At 40.7% G+C, this 21,425-nt stretch overlaps 1 protein-coding gene and 1 long non-coding RNA gene across 26 annotated transcripts in view; one reads left to right on the forward strand and one right to left on the reverse strand.

Annotated features, from left to right (window-relative positions):
* Window positions 1-7,118, reverse strand: part of MANBA (mannosidase beta) — a 61,961-nt gene extending 54,843 nt beyond the window's left edge. For 23 of the 25 annotated variants that reach the window (XM_075149647.1, XM_075149644.1, XM_075149643.1 and 20 more), the window contains exon 1: window positions 6,700-7,118. In XM_075149647.1, coding sequence (XP_075005748.1) covers window positions 6,700-7,002 — 303 coding nt within the window. In that variant the 5' untranslated portion in view covers window positions 7,003-7,118. Of the gene's footprint in view, window positions 1-4,730; window positions 6,159-6,187; window positions 6,579-6,699 lie in introns of those variants that run through there. The other 2 variants (XM_075149655.1, XM_075149656.1) reach the window with 2 other exon arrangements.
* Window positions 7,119-7,576: 458 nt separating this feature from the next.
* On the forward strand, window positions 7,577-9,073 carry LOC142082063 (uncharacterized). Its single transcript, XR_012673568.1, has 2 exons — window positions 7,577-7,667; window positions 8,791-9,073. It is a non-coding gene; the product is annotated as an uncharacterized LOC142082063 (long non-coding RNA).
* The last annotated feature ends 12,352 nt before the right edge of the window (window positions 9,074-21,425 follow it).

Raw genomic sequence — 21,425 nt, forward strand, 5'->3', positions numbered from 1 at the left:
ATATTTAACAAAAGGCATAAGATGCAACTTTAAATGCACTATCAACAGCAGACTGTAAAGTCAAAACCAATTTGGTTAGTGGTCAAACAATCGACATCAGTGCCTCATCAAAGATCAAGACCCTGCATAAAAGAAACCTGCGCTGTTTCTCCTGCCAAAGCATGAATACTGAGATGTTAATGAATAAAGACTTGATGTCTGGAGAACACAAAACTGGTTGTCTAGCAGCAGAGAGAAACACAGGGATGTTTCATCAGAGACAGAAATTACATCATCAGATGGGCTCTTGCAGCAGTTTACAAACAGAGCTGCTTGTTTAAATCTCCTCAGAGCGTACTGCAAATCCTTTTTCCTGAAGTGGCTTTCTTCTGTATTAGTCTAAAGACTTCAAACTTCAAGAAATGCATTGACTGCTAAAATATGTGTCATAGAAGGTGCTAATTAGCCCCTTCTGATCATACAAATACTGTTTCTTCCTCACAGGCATCCACCTTTTTAGATGAGAAGCTCCTAATTCTGTGTACCTTTATATAAAACTTAACAGCTTACTGATATCATTGGTACACAACTAGTAAACCACCTTATATATCACATAGAAAACCTGTTAAATGCTGATATTGGTTAGTCACTTTAAGCATGACAAATGTTGCTTGCTGTAAAATCAGTCATGTGGCAATGTTCGAGCAATGCTTTTAAGGCAATTCTCAAGGTTCAGGAAAAATGCATGACCACAACAAAGTCCTGTAAGAAAGGAAAACGACTTCTCCAACACACTGGCGAGATTATTGACTTTTTAATTATTAAATGCAACTGTTTTGAGTGCTGGAAGATGTACCTATAGCAGTCAAGTTGTTTGGATTTATCTGAAACAGAATTTCATCCCACATTAAATCAGGTCACACTAAAATTAAAGGTTTATTTCAGAACACTGGATGAAAAAAGACAATTTTAAAACTTTTAAGGGCATTGGGAGAATTTGAAAGATGGTAGGAAATAGACTGTACATGTATTAAATATACTTCACATTCATTAGCTCAACATGTTCCTGGAAGCAAGTCATAGCGGGGCAGAGTCAACTACAGCTATTTTTAGGTCCCACCAAACATGACAGCCTTGCATTTTCCTGCTCCCTGCAATTTGGGAAAAAATTCTGAACCACTCAAGCTCCTTGCCTGTTTGTTCTCTGCTTCCAACTTCAGTGCTGTAAGCAAGCAGCAAATCACCTGCTAAGGTGAGGTGAAAAGCCCTGCTACAGAGCATCAAAAGGAAGCAATTTCCAGTTTGGATAACAGCACATCAGCAGGACTTCAAAAGCACTGGCAGCACTAAACTGAAGGCACTGCCAAGTGGCTAGATGGAACCTTCTCCTTGCAATGATTTTAAGGGGATATTGAAAAGCTAAGAGCTTCTCCTGTTAAGCAGGAAATGGTCGAGACACGAACACATCAGGAGTGAGGCTCAAAGCGCAAGTGAGTGAGCTGTGCCAGGCACGCCTGGCCCCATGAAGGGCCAGCTTCGGGCCCCCGCGCAACCAGGAGCCCAGGGGAGAACGGCGCAAACACCTGAATGGCACTAGACAGAGTCAGCTGGATCCAGGTGGAAGATCAACGTGTAATAAAACGACATGTAATAAAGGGAACAAAAACCAGATTCCTTTGCCTTACCCTACTTTTGTTATGATCTAATTTGAAACTGCCTTGCACGCTCTTCTCTCACAAATCAACTCTGCTGGTATTTTATAATGTACACTGTAAGAAAATCCTGCTGATGTAACAGATTACCAAAATAAAATTTGCGAGTGATGTTTCATGATTTACAGTTTAATGAATTTGCTGTTGCCAACTTCAGACTGGAAGCTAAATAGTTAGATACTTACCTATATCCATGCACTCCTTGATATCTCAAGCCATAGCAGTCAGGACACTTACACAATTTTCAGCAAGCCCAGTTTCACATATTTACAGCTTGAAGTCAAGCTGAACTAACAGTAGTGATGAATGGATCGTATTCTTGGAATATGAGTTTTGGAAGTTTATCCTAAAGTGATTCATTTTCAGTACTTGCTCTAACAAAACAGTAAACTGAATGCCACTTCATGCTCAACTATTTCATCAATGAATGCCATAACCTGTTAGAACTATAGGATACCCAATGCAATTGTTACCTGGCTTGCTCTGAAAATCTACGTTACGATGAAGTGTCAGAAAATACGCAACAACATATTTTATACAAACGAAGAACAAGCTACAAGAAATATACACTACTTTATAGAACTGCAGAAATATCACTTGAGATACATAAGCTTCTGTCACTTCTAATATATTTTAATATCCAAGTATGACCAAGACCACGGTAACCTTCTGTGTCAAGTGCATGCCCTTGTATGACAGGGCAGAAACTGCAGTGTTATCCAGCCCCTGTATTAGCATCACCATTGCAGACCCCCCATAATAGTTCTTTACACATCAAAGTGACAACTAACAAGACAAAACAGCCTTTCCGTATGAATGCATGTATTCTGTATATATGCTGGCAGATGAGAAAATCCAGTTACAATAGCCATATTCATCAGAACTGAAATTTTATAGGAGTCACCTGCCAGCAGAAATGGCATCATGTAGTACTTGGACTGTACATGCTGGAGGACGACTATTTCTAGCACAAAGATTTAATGCACAAGTTACCTGCTGATACATATTGCTTATCAGAACTGTGCCTGAAAGAAAATATTATGCTGACAGTAGTTAAAAACTAAATCTTCAGGCAAAATGGTTCTTGCAAATCTTCTTTTTCCAGAGATGTACGGTTAGCAACAGATTTGCTGCACTTTTGTAAAATGTCTGCGCTTATGCCCAAGCTCTGCACTAACTTTATTCAAGTGACTATTACCCTTGTTTATGTGCATTTCTCATGTCTTTTTTAAATTTTACATGTAAATAGTAGTAAGAGCTACAGAGTCCTAATGAAATGTTATTAAAACAACCCAGCTGAACACATACTCTGATGCTATCTCCTGCCCTTAGAGCTTTTATCATAGTTAATCCAGCATTTGAACTACGTTGGTTGAACACAGAAGAAAATACTTCAGTAGGAAACTCAAAAGTATCTTCCCCAAGAGCGTTTTCTAAGATACGTGCATTTGGTGCATTCAGAAAGATGTGTTCATCCAATGTATATTTTATAAGCCAAAGCATAAAGACATCTCTAGAACGAACGCTAAGAGGATCCAGAGAGATGAGTAATGAACCCCCAGTGTCAGAGATGTCTTTCAATCCAAATGTATGGCCTGCACAGCAGACTAAAGTAAGGCTACGGACATGCAATCAGCTAGACCATCCCTGGGCAAAAACAGTTTGTGCATCGACCTAAATTTGAAAGGAACCACACACTGATAAACAAGTTGCTTGCAGCCTGCTCTTGCAATCTAAGCCACATTTTGCAGGCTTAATATCCAGCAGCTTATTCTTGCTGCCCTCTTTCCCCTCATTTGTGAGATGCCCACTAAGCTACATTGTTGGAGCAGGCCCTCCCACATTTTGTTTTAAATTTCTGTTTTGGGTGCTAACCCATGAAAAATTCCCAAGGATACAGAAGCAAAGGATGCAGTGCTATTTGCCGTTTGCAAATCACACAGAAAAACAGCGCACAGATTTCACTAGGTCACTGAACATACGGGTCTTGCTATCCAGAATAATTTAGTTCCCAGTAGCTTTGTTCTCCTATTTCCTGGTACAGCTTTTCAGACCAATCTTCGCTTTTGATTACAAGCAGTAAGCTTTTGGATCTCTGGTCTAGTGACATTTTCAGTAGGATGAATAAAAATCCTACACTCCATGGCAAAGAGCAAAAGGAGCAAATGAAAAAAATACTCAAGACCAAAGCTTTTGTATTTAGGCAACTATAATAAAACTCCTAATTCTACACTTGACACAACCCCAAAAAGGGCTGATTTCCAGAGATAATGAGCACTGAAAAAACGGAGCAACCAGCGCTCTGTGCCTCTAAAATTCAGGCTGTGTGCATGCTTTTGTGTAAATAGGAATATAGGAATATGATTTTAGGCAGCTGCATTTGAAAACATTTGGTCATAAGCATTTTCACCGCAATGAAGAAACCTCAGGACAAAGAGCTGAGCCACACTTTGCAGCATGAAGCAATATCAATCACATTGCAATAACGAATTATATCACTGACTCCCTCCAAACAACCCAGGTTTGCTGCTTTGCAGAAGTCTACAACTATGGTGGCGGCGATTGATTATATTTAATTCTATCTGTGATAGATTTGAAATCTGCTAAGGCTGCTCTCCATTCTATCTTTTAAACAAAAATATGATTTTAAAACAATTTAGTTATCCTGGTGCAAATATTTGTGTGAACGCTTCTTTCTGTAAACTGGGCTTTGCTAAACTGAGTAAGAATGGGTTTAAACTGATCTTAAGTTACCTGTACACACCTATACATAGAAACAAGTTAGCTCATTCTGAGCTTGGAACTAGGCAGTCACCAGCCAGATCCAGCCCAGAGGTCAAGCAACCACACTAGTGAAGTATTCGGTTAACTCAGCTCCTCAAGAGAGCGTACTAATTCCAACACCACCAATTTAGCACCAGTTTCCAGACTACAGCGGGTTCATACCCGGCCGTATCAGCACGTTTGGAGTAAGTTCATACTTGTATTCATGTAAACATGTTCTAAGTGTCCACAACCAATAGCCAAGTGCCCATGTACCTATTCGCAGGACCCATGCTGCTGGCCAGCAGGCTGACTAAGCTTTCACACCTCTGTGCAGGCTTGGGATTCTGCCCAGGCACATGAGAGTTCATGATCGCAGTCTCATTTCCAAGTATCATACTGCTGCTTAAAATGACTAAAAGTACAAGTCAGTTTACAGCAATGCAGCTAAATTAGCAATTGCATTTTCTCACTTCATAAGAGTACTTAATGTGAGTAGTTAAATGTGAGTCTTTCATTTTGTCATTATCTTGCGTGCGTGAGTCAGTGCATTGGTCACAGTTTCTCCTGAATGATTATTCACACTTCTTAGAGCAACACCTCCCAGCAACACCAGCACAGCCGAACATCTGAGACGTTCAGTTTATCTTACGCACTTTTGCATGGGAGAAACTGGCACAGTTCTCTTCACTTCCATATATAGTCTACCTGCCCACTGCACTTTTTAAAACTTTAGAAAAGCCATTTTAAAACCTTAATTGTGTATGTGCAAAATGCCATATCACTGTTGAAACAACAGACCATCATGGCTCAGCTTATCCCTTCTTAATGTATTTACTTTTCCAATGTTGACTATTTCTTTTATCTGGCAATGACACTCTTTGGAATCTATTATTAGTACTGGGACTCCCAACCTATGCCAACACAGAGTAATGCTAAAATTATCCTGCCCTAAGTGGAGTCACTTTCTCCTTACACCTCTCTAACTTTAGTCAGAGCAGAGCAGGATAATAATGTGAAGAATAAAAATTAAAGAATAGAAAATATAAAATGCATGCATCCAGAATGTATTTTTAAATAAATGCTGTACAAGAAATGCAACATTAGGCCCACAATAAATACAATATATAGACATATCTGATGTACTCAGACAACATATGATAGTACTTCACATTTTCTAGTACAGAAGTGTATGTATCAGTTTTATAGATGATTTTGTTAACTTCACTATGTTTTATTTCTTTTCCTTGTTCCAGGTACACATTTCACTTTCCACATATTTCCCTTTTAAAAGGCATCTCATTTTAACGATGACCCAGTTAGTGCCATGTTTCTTGTCAGGTCTGAGTGACAAGCAGCTTATGCTGGTAGCAGGGTACTTTGCTACAACTGCAGTTTTGATCATTTGTCCCAGAAAGTGGTTTTCATAAATCTAGAAACTAAAAAAGGCAATAGTAAACAGAAGCAGCAAAGCTTCTTAAAAGTGTTAAGGCAGGAACCAGTCTTTTAAATGTAACAGTTTTATACTCATGTTTCAGAATATACTTCCCTTAGGCAGCATGGGAGTATACAAGCTCAACGGTTCAGATGTGCTCTGCAAATGTTAAAAGGAATTTTTAATGGACTAAAATGCCTGAAATCCCTAGACTTCTTGCATCAACAAGTCAAACTTCAACAGGGTGGGCTTGGCTTTTCATTCTTTTGAGGTAATATTGCAGGTAAACATGACTTACATGCTGTGATGATATTGTAGGTATCAGCACCTTGGTTCCGTGTCAAAACCACAGAATCTCACACACTGCAGAGCACGGGCTTGCATTTGTATCCCCGGCCCAATTTGGTGCTGCTCTGCCGTAGATAACCTCGTTATCCACCTGAGGATACTGCAGCCACCAAACCCTTTGCCACTGGGGGGGTTAAGGAAAGGAAGTCTGACTGCTGCACCAGCAATGCTAGCAAAACCTGAGGCAGCTCCCGCGACAGAGTGGTCTTTTGGGGGGCGAGGGGGTTGCCTCTAACCGTGCTTCTGGAGATCTCACACGGGGGGCTGTTTTTTTTCCTTTGTGGCGGGCTGCCCACTCCGGAGCGGCACGACGGGTGCGATGCCCCTCCTCGAGCGCCACCACACCGCAGCGCCCTGCTGGGCTCTCCCCACCGTGCCCCAGGCACGGCCCCACCGCCGGGGTGCCACCAACGGCGAGAGGGGAGGCCGGACGAGGTGTGCCGGCGCGGCTGCCTACCGTACCTGGATGAGGCCCCGGCGGTGCAGGGCGGTGTGCACACAGCCCGGCACCTCCCCTCGGAGCACCACCGAGCCGTTCCCGTTGCCCAGCCGCCAGCTCCCCCGCAGGCTGTGCACCTCCGGGCCGCCCGCGGCCGAGGCGCCGGCCCGGCCCGCAACCGCCGCCACCAGGAGCAACAGCAGCGGCGCAGCTCGGCCCATGGCGGCGCCCGCCCGCCCCCCAAACAGCCGGCACTGCCACCGGCAGGAGCGAGCGGACGGCCCGGGTGGAGCGGCGGCCCCGCGCCGCGGCCGCCTCACCGCCATGGCCCGCGGAGCCGCTGCTGCGGAACGACGGAGGAACAGACAGACAGACGCGGATGAGGAACCGCTCCCTGCGGCCGCCGGCGACCCGGCCCCGTTCTGAAAGGGCTAGGGCGGTGCTTCGGGCCGTTAGCGGCCGTTGGGGGTAGGGCGGGGCGGGCGCGCGCCTCCTCCCGCCGCCCGTTATCGGCTCCTCGGGGCCGGGAGGGCGCCCAGCGGTGCCGCGGTAGGGGGGAAGGAAAGATGGCGCTGCCGAGGGTGAGTCGGCGCGGCTCCAGGGAGGATTTCTAGTCAGCTGGAGCGCTGGTTTCCCCCGCCGCTGGCGGCTGAGCCTTGGACCTCCCTGACAGCAAGCGAGGGGGCCAAGACCGCTCTCCCGCCCCCTCCCCGGCTAAAGCGGTGACGGGCACTTGCACAACCTCCCTGTCCAAGCGACTATTCAAGCAAGTCGGCACAACGTGAGGACAGGCGCAGGGCGTACACATTAACAGCAGAAGAAAGAAAAAAAAAGTGCGAGTTTTTTGCTCCAAGAAGAGGCACAGTGGAACATCGATAATAGGAGCAGTATAAGGTTACAAATCTTTCAGATGTAGCAGATTCACTTAGAGCTCTAGAAAACTGCAGTGAAGTGGGACGAATGAGGAAGAGCTGTGACAACGCTGCAACAGGTACTTTCAGTATTGGCTCCCTCAAGTCATGAGATTTTATATGGCCTCAGACTTCCACCTCCTTTTTCCCATAAAATTAAAGGCGTATAAAACCAAACAAACGTCATGAACATCTCATAAAAGAAGTACTCTGGTTTCTCATAAAGCAGTGCTAGCACTGTTTATAAAAATTATGTTTAACTGCAAAGGAGCAGAAGGGTCAGCTCCAAAGAAAGAACCTCAAGTATAGTTTCCAAACCACACTGCAGCTTTCCTGAGTGCCCTCACTAGCTTAATCCTTTCATTCACAACCCAAAACCGGGAATTAAAGCAACAAGTTCTTAAATGGCTCAGTAGAAGGAATGAAAGGCAATCAGTGGCCTGAGCTTCTCTTTTAGGGGTAGCCAGCCACCCTACTTCATGCTTTGCTTCCACTGAACCCTGGTGCAGAGGGGCCTAGATCACCTCCGTGAATTGGAGATATTTCACACCATGGCATGGTTGCACTTCATCTAGCTGTTCCTCCACCTGAAGCTGTACAGCAGGTGGAAAACAGCTGTGCAATCCACTGAATCTCATTTCACAATATAGAAAAGTGCTCAGACTTTGAAGACTCACAATTGCAAGAGTGACTAGCCCACGTACCTTCCTAAGGTTGTGACAGCACAAAACAGAAGAGTGTCTAAGAACTTGCAAGACTAGATTCCCTGTATGCCTGTTCAGCTGTGAGCAGAAAGCAGTTGGTTGGCTTTTCTTGGGATACAAATGACTTTATTCCCTCACACAGCTCAACATGAAATTGAAAATGCTCATTTCTCCCTGACCTTAGCTTATGGTTTGTAGCATTTTGGGGTGGTTTTGTGTTTGGGGTTGTGGTGGTGGTGGTGGGGGGTTTGTTGTTTGTTCTTAAAGCATAGTTGATTAAATGAATGTTGCATTTGGATTTGTGTAATTTTTACTTCATTTATGAACCAGGTCAGAGTCTTGGTCAGGCAGGTAATGTGCTGTCTCTGAATACACTTAAGTGAGAAGGTGAAATATACTTAAAACCAAAAAAATCTTGCAAATTCCTTTAAAGAAGTAATGCTACCAGTAGTGTCACTTACCTTCCTGTTACTATATAATTTTTTTTTTCTTTTAACAGAAGAGTCAGGTCACACTGCATCCAAAAAAGCAAACTACTAACTGCATGTAGGTGCACACACATGATTCTGCATAGAAATGCAACCAACCAACAGCATTCAAAGAAACCCCAATTAACTGCAGGACTTCATTCAGTTTTTCCATTTCTGTCCTTATGTTTTCTTATTGCCTATAATTATAGACTGTAAAATTAGAGGAGGAAAGAATACATAAAGCACCTTGGGATGCTAAAGAGTTAATTACTTTAACAGCATATATACAGTTCATCCACCAAATCACATAAAGTGTGACTAACACAAAAACATGCTGCTGCTCCTGGTATGCAGCACAGAGTGCAAGAGTGAACTGCAGACAAGAACAAGGATGCCAAAGTTTTGTTTTAGCTCCTGGCTTTCACACGCCTAATTCAGCACACCGTAAGAATCCATTCTAGATATGTCTTTAAAACATTACTAAACATGGTCAACATGCCTTTATATTTTTGATCCAGGTCCTTTTAAGCTGACAACCCTTCGTTTCAATACAACATAAAAATGCCAGTCCTTCCATTCATCTACCATATAAAGAAAAAGTACACAATATAACCAGAGGTGATTTTTTCACCTGTCAGAGTACAGGGGGGCACAGTTCTGAGAAATAGTGGTCCAAGGAGAGAAACAGTAGCTGATCTTTTTGTCACTCTGAAAAAATCTCTGCTATCAACTTCAAAAAGGGATGGCTGGGACCCATACTGTTTGGCAGCAGCAGTCTGTGCAGACATTTAGCTGTTGGAACAGTTACTGTGTGTGTATTTTTAAGACTGAGTAACCCACATTCAATATATTGACTAACCGAAATGCAGGCCCCATTTCAGTTCAACTCCCAGCCATCTTTTAGTAAGATTGGCAAAAAAGACTATCATCGTAGAAGATTGAGTTACCCCAAATGGCTTTGCATATTGTAGAATTCAGTCAAAATTAGTATCTTCTCACCTTTAAAAGTTCAGACTGTAAAATCATTAGACATTAATAGTAGAAAGCTGCCTTCTGTTTCTGCCCTCATCTGTCAATGAGTAATGCTTTCAGGACAATCAAACAATTCAGTGTATTTTCCTTAAATTCACTCTTACAACACTAAAAGCATTTAGTGCTGCTTGAGAGATCTTGTAGGACATTATTTCTCAAGAAGCAGTTTTACAGAGAATTAAGTTTTAATGCTACCAAAGAACAACTGCAAGCTAGCTTTTTTTTTTTTTTAATAAATCTTTTTCAGCAAGTCATGTGGTAGCTTCCCAGTAAGAAGGAAACTGCATTTCAAGATGTTTACTGTACTTCCGTGTTTTCTTTGCCTTTTATTCTTTCTGCTGAAGACTGACTGGAGCAACACACACACAAAAAAACCTCAACCTAAAAACAATGCTGTAATTAAGTATTCTGAGAACATGCTGTTTCCTTGTTCAAGGCTTATAATTAAGTTAAGTCATGTCTCATTTTCATGTACCAGTTTTAGGGTTTGTTTTTTGTTTGTTTGAGGGTATTTTTAAACAAATGACATTTTTACTGTTTAAAGATACTAGAGTCCTAAAGGTTGTGGTTTTATCTTTTAAAATCTTAAGACACAAAGCAAGATCTTTTGTGTGGCTTTCTTTTACTGTGTACCATATTCAGTTTCTTTCTGAAATGCCACAAATTTAGGAGGTTACCTCAATACTTTACGATACTGCAAGCGGATATTCTTTATCAACTAAGACAAAAAGCTAAAGGCAAAACCATGCCTTTGGCTCTATTAGAATAAATTCAGAGTAGTTCCATTGAAGCTGTCCAAATTCTGCCGTGTTAATCCAGAAGTCTTTTGTTTCCAATTGCTATGCAATCTCTATCATCACGACAGGCTGCTGCTGTTTTCTCTTTCAAATTCATGTTCAATGAGTTCATGCAAAGGTTTTAAACAAACAGGTTCTCACAGATTTGGCTGCAGTACTTTAAGATATTACTGCCCCCACCTGTCCACCTTATACCATTCTTCTGCTGAAGGTTACCACCTCTGAAGCAAAACGGGACTTGTCCAGTTTACACTTCACACCAGTCCATATCACGGCTTGCTATTTCTTTTGGTAACCGTACACCACTGCAGATACCACCACCACAGACCATTTGTCAAAGATGCAAAACAACTAAAGGGTCATCTACTTTTGGGAGTTTTGCGTAGATGCAACAATATCAATGCAGACATGTTGGATAAATACTGGTGTAAAACTGGACTGGTGTTTGCATGACTGTAAATACCTTCAGACAGTACAGCGCATCTGTATGAAAGCCCTACAGCTCCTCAACATAATGCCTGTCCTCTGTTTCACAACCATCTCTGCAAAACATAGCACTGCTATGCAAAATAGTTACTCTCTGGGCTGGCGTAAAGGCAATGTGGTGCAGGGAGCCCTCCAGCTATGGATTTGTAAAGGACAGACAGAAAGAACACATTTCAGGCATTATTCTGTATTTATCTTGAATTCCATCCAAAAAGGATGTTAAAAATAAAATGAAATTTTATTAAAGCAATTAACATTGCTTTTAGATGAGGACACTATCAATACATCACTAGAAGAGAACGTTGTACTAGGTTATCATGAGCAAATTACAAAATGACAATCTAAATGGTAGGCCTAAAGTTTCTTTCATAATGGTTGTAAAGTCTGTAGGTCATTGCAAGGGGATTTCCTTAGCAAACAAAAATTACTCAACACTAACAATCACAAGTAATTAAAAAGAAGTATGTGGAAGGGAAGCTACTGCTCAAGGCAAATGTTATATGGAAGGGGAAAAAGCAAAAAATAGGTAATAATAATTTTAAAATTGCATAAGAAGAAGGGCAGGTGATACCTTGAACATACCCTTAAACTTCACCAGGTATGCAGGGGCAAAAGCCTGTGTTTATACCTTTACATAACATCTTGTTTTGAGATGGGCTCAAACCACAAGATTTAGGTTTCAGACCACCACCTTCCGTAGCACAGACACAAAAAGCATAAGGATCTTAAAAGCCAGCATGACCAGATTTCTAAAGACAAGTTCTTTAGAAGGTGGAATTCCCATAGCTTTTATTCTCTTCAGTTTATAAACAATTTTGAAACAATCCTAATCTATTTATAAGATTATGTAACACTGACCATTGTAATTTACTCTTTGTCTCATGAGCAGCAAAGTCACTGTCTTAAGACTAGGTATGGTGCTGTCCAAGCTCCCTGTGAACTCTCATTAAAACTTACTTAAAACATACCTAGAATCAAAACTGATTCTCTGGCACTTACAGGAAATCAGTAGTACATATGGGGACATTACAAAACAGCTTGCTTAGTCTTTCTTAAAGGTCTAAAACTAGAGTCATCTGTGACCACAATACAATGTATGACTCATCCCTAAGCACCTAAAATTAAATCCCTCAAAATGTGGGTATCACAGGTAACAAACTATTTCTCCCATGACAGAAGTTTGAGAGGCTTCACCAAGTCTTAGTAACGCTGCATACGTCTCTTGGCATTTTGCCAGCTGAGCACAGGACATACCAAACAGATTACGCTAAATGTGAAACATATATCCAGCCTACTGTTTTAATGAATGTTTTCCGTGCAGGTGAGTATTATGAGAATGTCAACAAAAATTTATAGCTGATAAATTGGATGAGTAAACTTAAAGGGATTTGGAGTTGCCAAAAGAGCTGGGAGCTGCGTTTCTTTTTCTAGCTCAGTTGCTCCAGACAAACCACTGGGGCAGGTCAGGACCTCTGTTTCTCAAACCTTTAGTGGGGGTAACGCACCTGGCTTCAGCACTAGGACAGACTCTGTTCATTCATTCCTGCAAAAGTGACCCTAATGCAAGCACCAGGGAATATTCAAAATAATTTTACTGAAAACTGTAGGTACTCAAGAGACACATTTTCCCCCCCTCTTGAAAGATTAATGATTATTTCAGCACCTACAAGAATTGCCAGAATCCTTAATCAATGAAGTGCCCATTGAATCGACTCAAGCCCCACGCATGCAACAGCGTAAGCCAAGAGCCTGCCTGTGTATGAAAAAATCCTCACTTGTCTGAATGATACCCGTGCAAACCCCTTACGTAACGGAACTACAGCCTCACGCAGTCCAGGATGCCACACGCCACATCGCTCACTGCACTGGTACAAACGTCTCAGGAGTATGAGTTACAGAAATTGACTCATGCACGTTCATCAGGCAGACATACTTTACTATGGGCTCTATTTTTTTTTTCCAAATGACTTAGTACATAAACAGCACTAAAAATACTAAAATACTACTTTATACACACCCTTGGGTAAAAAAAGCATTACGTGTTCGATTTTCATTGTAACAAAAAGGAAAGACTACTGCAGCAAACAAAGAGAATAAGGAGTACTAGAAGGATCACAGAGTATCTCAAGCTGGAAAGGAACCATAAGGATCAAGTCCAACTCCCTGCTCCTCGCAGGACTAACTAGAACTAAACCATATGACTAAGAGCATCGTCCAGATGCTCCTTGAACTCTGACAGGCTTGGTGCCGTGACCACTTCCCTGGGGAGCCTGTTCCAGTGACTGACCACCCTCGGTGAAGAACCTTTTCCTAATGTCCAATCTGAACTTCTGATGCAGCTTCATTCCATTTCCTCGCATCCTGTCATACTCTCATACTGTCTGACTACAAATTTCTTGTTTTGTACTACAAATTTCTAGTCAAAATTTTAGTATTTTGATGCTTGCACTGGAAGCAGGGAAGGCAGGCAGTAGTTTTATGGCTAGAAACGTAATAAAGAGCCTTAGGAATGTGAAAAGAACCTTGTCTCTTCAGCTCAGTCCTTGGTGAAAGAAGGGCCCCAACCTCTTCAGGGAGCGGCTACATTAAGATACTACTCATACTCACTTTGTTTACAGCTAAGTTCTCAGCCCAGTGGATCCAAATAATCTGGTGCTCAAATTATTGCCTATAACTTTGATAGCTGCTACAAGTGTCACAGTTCCATGGAAGAGCTCTGTTTTCTCACCACTAGGACTGCAGATAGGCACAAAGGCACAAATGGCAGCCTGTAAGAAAGGATCTAAAAAATGGAAGACATCACTGCCTGGAATCCTCTAAGATTGTTTCAGCAAGTGCAAAGATCTTCAGCTAGTCTAAACTAGTGGTATAGATCTACTGAAAGGAGGAAAGCTACACTATAACTTCAATTAACCCTTTGTATATAAATATTCAGCATGCATTTTGATGTCTATAGAATATTTCACAAAAGTGCCACAATATTCTGAAAAAGTTTTAATTGTTAGTGAGTTAGAGAGCAATCAGCCACCTAAGTTTTTGGCACTTTTTACATACTAGCAAAATAAACCACATTCAGCAAACAATCATTTCCAAAGGCATGGCTCTCTGTTAAAAGGGCTTCTTCACCACAGGAAGCTGTCATGATTCCAAAAGGTTATTAAGCACTTACAAGGTTTAAGATGCAAAATCATCTTGAAAACTTATCTGTCAATACAGGTTCTATTATGTTGATTCTCTCAGCATTTTTTGAATACAATTTATCAGCCGTGGTCATATTGACAAATACAGTTTTAAAGGCCTGGAACTATGCCCTGAGGAATTTCAATCACACCAAAAAGATACTTAAAACTATTTAAAAAAAAAAATTTAGGCAATTTAGTCTAACGAAGTAGTTCAATATGCCTAGCAAGTTGACAAATAACAATTTTTCCTCAATATTCACTTCGGAGTCCTCCACACCTGGTCACAGCCATGACGGTTTACTTGGAGGACAGAAGGGTACAACTAAGCTTCCTTCTGCCATCTCCTCTTTGACAGTTAACAGTGGACAGCTTAACGCTGACATGAGAAAGCCACTGCATGACTGGAAAGAGTCACTCATTGTTTAGTGAACATCTTGGTGGCAATTTGGAGATTTTTCAAGACCTCTTCTGTTTGGTTGTGTTCTCTTAATACCACGGATGCTGATCCGCTGTTTATCCTTCCAGCTTCCCGGCAATGACCCATAATCTTGCAACCACAAACTATGATTACTGCTACTTCCTCCTAGCACAACTCTTCTAGAAGAGCTTATCAGTTAGCTGCAGCTGGCTCAGAAGGTACAGCTGGCTGCCCTCTCCACTGTCCACACCCTAAATTATTCATGATGTATGTGTCAGCATATGCTACATGGTAACTTCTCTTTAAAAATTCAGTGAGACTGACAACATTGAGCTCTTCCCCTTCACTCTTTGTCCCTGCATATCTGCACTCTGGATTCCTAATCCTGGCAGTTGTTTCACCTATACTTAGCTAACCTAAAAACTTTAAAAAGTTTCTTTACCCATTTTTTTCAGTATTTTTACAAGCTCTCCTCCCAACTAGAACTACTGCAGCAGTTAATAGAGTAAAAAGATTCTTTTCTAAGCTACCCCTTTCTTCATGCTTTGCACCTCAATTTGCACCTAACAATTGCATAAAATACTGGTTCATAATTTAGAAGCACTCGGAGTCCCCAGGCACTGCCCAGCTAAGTTACATGAAAGAGATTCCCCACCAGATCAGGGAAGGCAGCAGAAAGAAGTCCTATCTAGCAGGGTAGGTGTATGTGTGAGAAATGGGCAAAAAGAAGTTCAGGTCTCTAAAGGGTAGAGACAAACATTGCAGGGTGGCTGTGGGAAGGAAAACAAGGTTAGGAGGGCTGATTGGTCAACTACAACCTATTTCTGTATCAGGCCTCCTGCCCTGTGAACCAGAGATGTTCTAGCTTCAGTTAAGCAGCAAATGGCAACTTCTCTTTTCATCTTCTTTTTTTCCTTCCCCTCCCCCCGCCCCCATAAAGCACAGCATAATGCATGTGCGGCCAGCAAGATGCCACATCAGGCACAGTAAGAAAAAGGTGTTTCAAGGAAATAGTTATACATCCAGAAGTTTCAAGGTAACTGGTCAATGGCTTTCCACCAGCCTGTCTTTTCATGTTTTCGTTCTGAAAAGTTGAAATACTTTTCTACATCAGTTTTATCAGTATCGGAAAGAATATTATGTGCAAAAATATGCTTCAGCGTTACCTGCATTTTCTTAAAGCTTGAGTTTTCTCATATAATTTATGGTTAATCCAAACAGAATGCATTTTTACTTCTTTCCCAATTTATAAATAAAAAGTTAAGGCTATGAAAATTCACATCCTTTGCACGGAAACAGTAATTCTGAGTGTGAAGTGCACCACATATGAAGTAGGAGTGGAAAAAAGCGTAGCTAAATTAAGTAAAAGCACCTACCTACCTCCGCTCTAATTCAATTGCTTGTCATTGTATGATGATACCTTGAAGTTCAGCTTTCAATGAATTTGGAATGGATTCTCAGGAAACATAAATCATTATGTAAACAAGGCTTAGAGATATCTTCATGAAATACAACTCAAACTGTAAAAACATTAAGAGCAGTTAGTACAGTCAACAATAGAAACAGGGGGTCACGATTCATTTACACAACAAATCTACCTCTTATGCTGGTTAGACTCACTATCTGCACTTGTCCCATGACAGCTTGTTAACGAGCTTATAACTCATTCCCAAGCAAACCGTGAACTCCCAAACCAAAGGATTTTTATACCACAAAAATTGGGGTCAAAGAAGGCTTAACTAGTATACGTTGCGTGTGCTTAATTGCACACTGTGGCTTACACATTTCAGTTAACTTCTCTTTGTAGACAAAGCATGAGAAACTTTGTCCTGCTTTCTATAGCACTACTACTTATGTAAATGTGAAACTTCCATCTTCTGAGTATACGAAAAACCCTTCATTATTTATGCAAAGCTAACTGTATTAAGCACCCCAACTATATAGAAATGATTATATCCCAAAGATTTTATAGCGTTAGTACTACATTAAAAAAATACCATAACAGTTTGCAAAATAAGCTTATGCAAAGCCACATTCATTCTCTTTTGGGGGACTTGGATTTATTTCTACTACACATAACAGGAGCCTTGCAGAATCACACAGTGGCTTAATACACACTAATGGCACACTGCCTTTAGAAGCTTATGTGGTTACAATTTTCCACTCATAATAGCATCACTGAAGCAAGAAAGCCTTCTACAAACATCACGCATCTCACCTGCACCTATTTTAACTGAACTGGCTAATGCATTTCTATACCATTTGTCCTCTGGCCTTTCAAAAAAAAAAAACATCCCAAAGGTCAGCACTGTGGGTTCTAATAGAAGTCTCCTGGAACTTTAAGGAACTAAATCCTCACTGGGCTTCACAGTAAAGAGAAAAACTGAAGAAAAGGTAGAGTGGAAGAACATAGGTATACAAAAGCTGAGCAGAACACAGAAACAAACAAAAGACCTGGTAAAATCTGTACTTCTAAGTTTGTCAAGGCACATATGTCAATTAGACCAGACAGATATGCTTAAGAGGTGCAACACTTTAAGGGACTTCTCACAGACCTAGAGATTGAACAACACTCAGTCCCAAATACTAAATTCAATTCTTCAGCCAGCACCAATCCATTCTATAAAAGGGTATATCAGTGCCATGTTCCTGAAGTTGTCTTGTTCTCCACTGAGTTTGTTACCTGAGAACTCCCACAGTCGCTAACAGTGATACTTTCCTCAATGCTTTTCTGAGTACAGACACAAAATCTACTACCTTATGAAGAGACCTGGACCTCTTACTTCAGTAAGAGCATTCCAAACCTTGCAATATGAAAAAGAGTAAAATAATGGTTATATTGAATAGATCCTTCAATTTCTAAGGTATCTGTGAATTAATTAAGTTTTCTGCATTCACTTTCAGAGCAGGATTAATACCATGGCAAAGAATCTGTAAACCTTGTTTTAGCAAGAGTATCATTCCCCAAAGAATAAATAGCTTCATACTGAACAGTGGTCCTTCTCAGAGCTATGACACATCTTCACTATTTACCTTCACGAATTTGTCAGGAGGAAGGGGTTATAGACTCACACTAAGCTCTGTACATAAGGCTGCAAACTGCAGTTCCTCACTTAGATGCCAACAGGATCTGAGTTGCATGTTCAGTAAAAAGTTGTGTTCCGGAAAATTCCCTTAAAAAAACCTCCACAGGACTCATGACTATATGAACACAGTTTCTTTTTAGACTTGCATCAAATACTGTGAGATAAGAAGTGCTGAGGCTTACCTGGCCAGAGGGAAAAAAACAGGCTTGGTTTAGAAACAAGCATAGGCTTTTCTTTTCCTCAGCATAGATGAAACTATCATATTCAGTGTCTATCAATGTTTTCTAAGGTAAGAATGTCACCAGTTAGGCAGCTTTTCAAGAACAGAGGAAACAGCTTAATTTGTGCATTCCCTCTAATGAATCATGACATCACCTCTGGGAGACTAAACTTGAGTCAAAATTCCCACCCCAGATAATGGTAAAGGCATTTCCAAATTCGGTCTCCACAACCCTAGTATGCCAAAGCAGCTGGAGATAATGGTAAAGGCATTTCCAAATTCGGTCTCCACAACCCTAGTATGCCAAAGCAGCTGGAGATAATGGTAAAGGCATTTCCAAATTCGGTCTCCACAACCCTAGTATGCCAAAGCAGCTGGAGCAAAACCCGCCGCCCAGCTCTCCAGCTAGCATTCCTCCCATGGGGACAAAGTAGTATCACCATTTTATAAGCAACTGATCGTGGTCTGCACGTTAAGTCTGCGGTGGGACAGCATACAATTAACGTGAAGGCAAATGAAGTTGAGGCAAAAGCCAGAATTACCTAGATGATTTGTGAAGCCTAGGATTCTTAAGTACAGAGCTTGAGTATTTCTGCTTGAAGTTCCTGAAGGGGAACCCATCTCAACAGCAGTCTTAAAGACTGCAGCCTACTCTCCAGAGTCAATCAGGTATAACCCCAGATCAAAGATCAGTTAAAAGCTGCTGAAAAACAACATGTTCTGATCAACATTGTATGTCTCCTGATGAAGCTTCCTCCCCTCACAAACTAAAAACCTTCACTATTTGAAGAAGATACTGAATTCTCACCAATATTTCCAACGGACACACACACACACAAAGCTATTTTGGGCAAACAGGGATGTTTACCTGACATCCTTAAAAAAATTCTCAAGTATTATTTTACGCAGAGCTGTCCTATCATATTCACTGTTTCATTTCTGGCACTTATCACTGTGAAGATTACCCTTGTCACCTCTTCTAACCTAATCGAGACAGACAGCTGCTCTAGAAATAGTTACAGCAGTTATTCTGCTCACCTGGAAGCACTGAATGCTTTCCCCCACAACTGACTCACGTTAAACAAACCACGTCACCTCACTGCAGTACAAAAAACACTGACAACTTTGAACTACCCTGCAGAAGACCAAGTGCTTGCTTCTAAATGACATAGGAGACCAAAGTTATGCAGCATTAACTAAGGAGAACAGTAAGTCACAATTTATGGGCATTGGCTAAACAATCACAAACATCCACTCATGAACTGTCCTCCACACACCTGCAAAAGCTCATCTGTTTACATTTTGAACTGCCATTCCTAAGGCTATGTCTGAACTGCTATTCTTTGGCAGGCTAACCTGGACAGTTAAAACAACAATTTATCAGCTATCTTATTCCCGATTATTTTGAAGCCAGCTTGTTTTACACTAGACTCCATGAGTTGGCAGCAATGCATTTTCACTTCACAATAATATGGGTAGCCCATATTTACCTTCCATACCTTCTCTTTACATCATACAATTACCTAGTTTTGTTTTCCTGCATTACCATGCTTTCTCTGCATTGGTCCTGCACTGTTGCCAATATATAAGCCCTCAGCCTTATACTGAAAATATTTTAGCTACAATTCCAACTACCTTTTAAATATGCAACAATTGCCTATCGAGATCAGAATCCAACAGTTCTCCAATTTATGCCCCTTTTATATTTATGTTAAAGGCACTGGGGTAAAATAGCATCCATTCAATGACACCAAGAACTGAACAGCATAAAGCAAATTATTCCTACGAGCAGCAGTTTCTTGGTTTTCAGGCTTGAAGGAATTAGTGTAGTCTGCACCCTACATAACCTTCACATCTTATTGATCATGGATTATTTATCTCATTCTATTGTTCTAGTGCTAATTTGTTTCATTTAACTCTCTAACGGAGACGGTTGTCTTAGCCTAGTTTTCATATACAAAACTACACACAAACCAGGGAAAGAAACTGAATTTACATTTTTTTGGACACCTATAAACACAGCAAGAAATCTTCAGCTGAATTCCAACTTCTACTATGCTTTAAGTTTTATTAGGGACTTGCAGACTGAAGATTTATTCTGCATCACTAGCCACATCTGATGGACCTATGTGTCTGCTTCAGATGATAATGCCTGTAAAACACTATTTTTTATAACAATGAAGGATTTGAAAAAAAAATGGCCAGAGAGAACAATTAAGGGGTGGCTGCAGAAAAGAATACAATAAAAAAAGTTACTTAATGGTTTAAACATTCACAACCAGAAATGTTTAAGTTATCTGTTAATTAATGCTAATTGCTTTTTGCATAAGGAATTACCAAATCTAACAGGACTGGTATATAGTACGTGTGCACACCTATACACTAACTAGTTGTCTTTTAATCATTTGCCAGACTGTGGTTCCACGCCTCCATAGCAATCAGACCTTAATGTTGTGGTCTGCTTAAAGCCAAACTTTTCAGAAAGAGTTAACATCTATAATCTTTATATAAAAAAATATGTGCAGTGCAACTTAGTAGAATGTTTTTACACACACATGTAAAAGTGTGTTTATACTCGTTTTTTCAATCAATACAGAAGATGCTGTGTGCATCCGCAGACGGAAAGAAAAAAAAATATCCCTAGCCAATGCTACAGATCAAGTTTTTCCTGCATCCTGAAGACTCAAAAATGTGCTTAAAACCACTGGAAGTTTTTCAAGTGAAATTTGAATAAGCTGACCGGAATTGTGTTGTCAAATTCAAACCCCATTTAAACATAGCAAGAAATCTTAAAAAAAATTATTCCAGAAACAACACAGAAGTTTAAGTTTTCTTTCCTTGTTACACACTTGTTAAATATAAGTGCCTTGGCTTGACACTTTGTTCTCTATAAACACTCTCAAATAAAAGGCATTTAAAAAAAAAAAAAAGAGAGAGAGAGAAAGATTTTGTTCAATCCAAGACTTTCAGGATGGAACTGGGCCCATGTTCTGAAGCTATTATTGCATTTATCATCCTGAAATAAGTCTTTTAACAGAGATGGACAGGACAAGTCACTTCAGTGTTTTCTAAAACCTTCATTTTTCACATGAAGTTCAAATTGAAAGTCTTTTTTTCCCCTCCATATGTTTCATAGTAATCAAGATCTACTACGTACTTTTTAGACTATCTGTGGTTTTGGTAGGTAGATTACTTATTGAGGTAATCACTAATTAAGCTTTTTGTTTTGGTAAAAGTTCTTAAATTCTTTCATCATCTCCTTATTAGCTCATGTTAACCAGCTCCTCCCCTTGCCCCCCCAGCTTGAACAGCAAGCCTAAATACAACTTCCGCAGGAAACCTGCACGAGAGACTGCTTCAAGGACAAAACACCTGCCATTTCCCACTTCACAAAGATATGATTTTAAGTCTCAGCATGACCTCCGGCATGCATATATAACATC

The sequence above is a fragment of the Calonectris borealis genome, chromosome 4 (assembly GCF_964195595.1).
Source record: "Calonectris borealis chromosome 4, bCalBor7.hap1.2, whole genome shotgun sequence".
Taxonomy (NCBI): Eukaryota; Metazoa; Chordata; class Aves; order Procellariiformes; family Procellariidae; genus Calonectris; species Calonectris borealis.